General features: G+C 32.7%; 1 protein-coding gene across 1 annotated transcript in view; it reads right to left on the minus strand.

Annotated features, from left to right (window-relative positions):
- Positions 1–1,963: 1,963 nt before the first annotated feature.
- LOC106472698 (phosphatidylinositol 5-phosphate 4-kinase type-2 beta-like) overlaps positions 1,964–5,577 on the minus strand; it is a 26,399-nt gene continuing 22,785 nt past the window's right edge. Inside the window, exon 7 of the mRNA XM_022401245.1 lies at positions 1,964–4,516. Within this exon, the coding sequence (XP_022256953.1) occupies positions 4,332–4,516 (185 nt within the window). The 3' untranslated portion in view covers positions 1,964–4,331. The remainder of the gene's footprint in view (positions 4,517–5,577) is intronic.

Genomic DNA, 5,577 nt, shown 5'->3' on the forward strand with positions numbered 1-5,577 from the left:
TAACCTTTTTTAGAAATATTTCAATCTTGGCATTCTTGTGAAAAAAAAATTATTAGTGTTATTTATTAATAAATTTAAATCATATATAAAACTTCATGGTCAAAAACTTGAGAAGTTTGGTCAGTCTGACAAAATGTCTTATAAACAAAAAAAAAGTATTTCAAAAACAAGACTATCCTTGAAGATTTGAAACTGGTATTTATGCTTTTTATGTATGTTTTTGTTTAGTTAATTAGTAGTCACGATAAGTTGTAAACATTTCTATTTTGTTTTATTTTATTAAACACTATGCACACAAATCATTTAAAATAGTCATGCAAATTATGAGGAAAAATGGTATAAAATGTAACTACAGTAATGCCACCATTTTATTGTGTGCAAATGACCTGCATCAGAGTATAGTCATGTGTCCTTATACAACCAATCAAAAAGTGCTATACCAGTATATGTCTATGAGCCGTCATTTTAGGTTTAGTAGTAGTAGTAGTAATGTGAATTTAGTCTGGCTCCCAGGACTGAAATACCTCGTGACAAACATGTAAAAATTAAAGTTTCAGCTGTTCAAGGCTACTCCATGCAATAAAATTATGATAAGATTCTACGCTTCAATAAGAGCTGTATGCAAGACTGAAGAGGGTGCATGAAACTGGTACTGTTAAGTGATAGAAGTGGTCAACATAGAAAACCAACTCCCCCAGAACTGATATTAAGTATCTCAGGGTACGTTCTATACAAGGTAGACAACAGTCCAATAAAGATCTTCCCAACAACGTTTCAGTAAATATATGAGTGTTATTTAGAGAAAAGAAAAATACACATCAGCATAACGTGGTATTAATGTGTGTGTGTAGCTGCCCAGAAGACTCGGCCACTCAATAATATTTGGTATTTTTGAACTGCACCTGAATTACTGCTAATCATTTCTCCTTGCATTTAGGCATTGTAATTCATCCTTGTCAACAATGGTACAAACTGAATGATACTGGGTGTTATCACTTCGAGAGAAGAAACATGAGCTTGATACAGTTTTCAGTCAGTTTCAGCAGTACCAAAACAACAACCATAAATATGATATTCTTACCACCCAAATTCCTTCACATATCCAAAGAGCACAATTACTCCTGTCATGATGCTGCAGCAATTCTAAATCCAGAGATGAAAGTGTCCCTTTCCTAAAAATCCTGAAAATAATTGAAGCCAAGTAAGGGGGTCCGGCACCCAAAATCCTGCATTTTGATTCATTTTAGTACTTAAAATTCACTTAAACAAGTTACCCTATTTTTCTTACATCAATGATTATCAAATACATGTGAGAAATATCAAATCTGATTCCCCTAGTTAATGGATAATTTTCAAGAGTGCATTCTTTGGAATTCATAATTTTCACTATTAGATGTCAAAACTTATATAAAGTAATGCTTTTATAACTTACACTCAGTACTGCATATGTGATTTTGAAATGTGTATGATTCAACTGAGACTAAACAGTTCACACTATTATGAAATTGAATAGATTCATTATTAAAACATTGCTAAAAATAAATCAGACGTATATTTATTGTAAAATCAAACTCATTCGCATGGAACACCAAAATCTGATAAATAATTTTAAAAAATGTGTTTCTCCGAAAGAAAACCAGAGGTTTTCAAGATTTTTTAGAAATTTCCGGATATATACGGAAGACTTTCATTATTATAAATCCCTGTTGAGTAAAGAGCAATAAATTATGAAAATAAGAGTCATGCATGACTGAGTGTCATTCTATTAGGTAGTCTTTATTAAGTTGATACCCACTGCCTTTCGGAAATAAATGGTTAACCAAATAACTAAAATGATAGGGTTATTAGTGTACCACCTAAAGTGTTTCTGAAGTTCAGAAATGGAATAAAAAATAGCTGCCTTACAATTTCTTTGTTCATCAAGACATTACCAAGTAGAGCATGAATAATTTCAATCAGATGATCTTTTTGTCACACTTTGAAAGGTGACATTTATTTGAATGTTTAAAATGTTACACAGACAAAAACAACAAAAAATATTTATACCAATAACTTCACAAAGAAACTGTACAAACAAGACATGATCCAAGCAGAATGAAAAACAAAACCTGTATTTTACATGAGACATCATAAATCAAACTAAATTACTTAAATAATACTCGAAACATTGCCATTTTATTTTTACAACTTTTAATAAGTTGATGCATCGTTATGTGATGTTCATTTTGAGCAGTGTTAAGTAATCTTGCAAGTGAAATGCAGACTGTAGTTAAGTATAATTAGTGTATCAAGTACTTTTGCAAATAGATAATTAGAATTTAAATTTAATCTCTGTTTAACTATGTCTATTGAAAAATTTGTACCCATCATATGTACGACAATACTTTTAGCTGTGACTCGCACACACCTTTAGATATCTTGTAAGACACTATTTTTTGTCTCAATTTTCTGAGAAACTACTAAATGGTTGACTAGTAATCTAAAGAGCTTGTCAAACTTCTAAACACTTCGTTCTTTACAACCAATAGTTAAACACGCCCACATACAAGCACAGATCATCAGGATTTGTGAAGACTAGAGAAAATGTCGTCACACGTGAAGAATTCTAATAGTAATCAGAAGCTGGGATTTGTTGATCATCAGAAATAAAACCTTCCCACCAACGGAATAGGCAGTATTCACATACGGCATGCATTGCTCAACGAGTCTTAGCCACCAGAGGAAAGGATTACACGTAGTTTTATTGGGTTATTATTAGACAGTATATAAAGAACAGAAAACTTGTCATTTAAACTCTGACAAAATTTCACTTTAAATTCTTTTACTGCCTTGTAGGGTATTTGAAAATTTAACTTAGACTATAGTCTGGTACTTTAAAAGAAAAGAAGCTTGCCCAAGAAATATATCAACTGAAACTGAATTTGTAGGTTTAGGAATGTTCTAATGAGCATTTTCTGTGGTACTTACAAATATCATGAGAGAAATTACATCATATGTCACTTCGTAATATATAAAACAAGAGTCGAGAATACAACTTTTCAATATACCCAATAATGCAGAGACTAGTAACTGTACATATACATTGCACAACAGTTAAAAAAAAAAGGGGGGGTGGTGGTGAGAAAAAAAAATCTTGTAATTTACTATGTACAATTTTTCAGGCAAACATTACAGTGACAGTTGGATAATCTATCTAACTCTAAATTGGTCTTCAGCTTTTATCTTTAATACTAATTCTTAACAGAAGTGCAGCTACTTAATTCTGGGTTTTGTAGACTAGGGTGTTCAGGTTTCAAATGTGATAAAAGTACAATTACTTGGAAACACATATAACAGACAGTTATCTTTCACACTGCAAAATATAGTACAAAACGTAAAGCAAATAACAAAGAAAATACTAAATAACCAAAGATCACTTTCAGGTCAATCAGGTATCTATAGCAACACCAATATTAAAATACTTAATATAATATACGAAAATGTGTTCAATTTACAACTGAACAAAACAGGACTATGTTTGAAATCAATCTTAGGATCCTAGATTAAGAATGGTTAAAAAGGTATGAAAACAGTTTTTTTTTTTAAAGTTAACAATGCCGTATTTATAGGAAGACTCAATATTAAGTATTAACAAACACTAAAAAAAAACCTCTCAATTTGATGTTTTATATTAAGGAATATGGTAATGTTCACAAAAACTAATCTTTACTGCTTCTAGGCTGGAACAACATAGAAGCTTACTGTTAACGTAAGTTGCTTGTCAAGTTACCATTTTCTTTAATGTTAGATTTTTTTTAGTAGGTGTATGGAGACAACATGGGGATAATTAAATGTAGAATTATACATGGACTTTTCTATACATTGAAATACTTTTCTTTTATTTGCAAGCTTTCATTGGGCAACAATGTACAGGCTCGTTAGTACATCGTTGCCTGATGACAGCTCCGATAAGAAGGGCAAAAGCTCGCAAATAAAAGTATTTTAACGTAGAGAAAAGTCCGTGTATAATCCTACATATTAATTAACCTAGGTTATGAGTATTAAAAAACAATGGGGCTAATTATGTGATGCTCTAATTACCCATATATAATCAACCTGAAGTGACTGTTTCCAGAATTGCTTGTTCTAAACATAAAGGAACACTGCTTAAATATAACTTTCACATTCTATAGAAATTTTTTCTTCCTGAAAACATCAGATATTCCAATGTTTAGAAATACTGATTGCAAGCAAATACTCAACCACACAATGATGTAAGTACAGAATTAGAGGTAAAGATACAGTGTAACATGCAGTACAAATTAAGAGCAGATAGGACCACACAAAATCCTTCACTGTATAATTTTACTGATAAAATCCATTAGCCTCTTGGCATACTGTTCAGGGTGTACTGTGGATATTTCAGCTCCTGAACCATGCTTCACTGTCTTGGCTGCCGATGCTGTCCTCTTTCTCATCCCGTACTGAGTCAAGACGTCCACTAGGGCGATGAAATAAACTTCTTTTCGTGGAGCTCCTACAAGAGAAAGTGAGTTGTATCAATAATGCAACTACACACAAATGTAATACATGATGGAAAAGGTTCCTCTTTCTTTAATATATTAATTTACTAGAAACCATTCAACAAAATTTATCTGTTATACATTTTTAACTGAATAAAACAATCAACTAACATATTAATTGTGATGAAACATCTATTTGACAGTCATATTTATTCATATTTTCTACTGTTATCTAGTCTGCAGAAATGTACTTTCAATACAACTAACAACATAAATACTACACAGAATACTCAAAAACCTTTAAGTAAACTAAAAAATACAGGCATACTTGACTGATGATTTCAATCCTCTAGATAAAACTTAAAAATTTCAGCACATGTGAGAGAAAAACTAACAGCTATAGGTGTCCATGTGCAAGGCATATGTCATTCAAATTATCTTTGAAATTAAGGTTTTATTGGATAGAAATAGAGCATTCAAAGATTGTTTTTAAATATGATATATTTGAAGAACATCAGTATCACCGTATGGCAGGAGATTCCAGAAGTTATAATTTTCCTGATAGGTACATCCCTCCACTCACAAGATTAGCTTCTCTCATTTTGTGCTGCCCTCTGTATGCGAACTTTTTTAGAAATACATGCCACAAGCCTTCATCATCCCTCTGTTGGAATCGAAAATTCCAACATGTCTCTTATGCAAATCATCATGCATCACCTCTCCACCAATAGGAGAGCATTACTATCACGTGACGCATGCGACTCCCTCTACGTGCCACTACCGAACATTACTTTGAAGTTTGGCAGAAGATGCAAGCACTAGAAGATTGTGGGGAGGGAAGTACCTATTGGAAATACATTTTCATTTACAAAAATTATAACTTCCGATAAGGTACTCTCCCTCCACTCACAAAATTAGCTAGAATCCCACATTGAAAAGGATGAGGGACCGATGCTAAGAAAGCATGGGCATATCCCCAGAGGGCATCCAGAGGACACCCGAAAGGAAAGGAACAGATTAGATGATCTGAGGAGGGGCGACCGCACCACATCGTGAGCCAGTTATTCTCGCCGAG

This window comes from Limulus polyphemus, unplaced genomic scaffold, assembly GCF_000517525.1.
Source record: "Limulus polyphemus unplaced genomic scaffold, Limulus_polyphemus-2.1.2 Scaffold5533, whole genome shotgun sequence".
Classification (NCBI taxonomy): domain Eukaryota; kingdom Metazoa; phylum Arthropoda; class Merostomata; order Xiphosura; family Limulidae; genus Limulus; species Limulus polyphemus.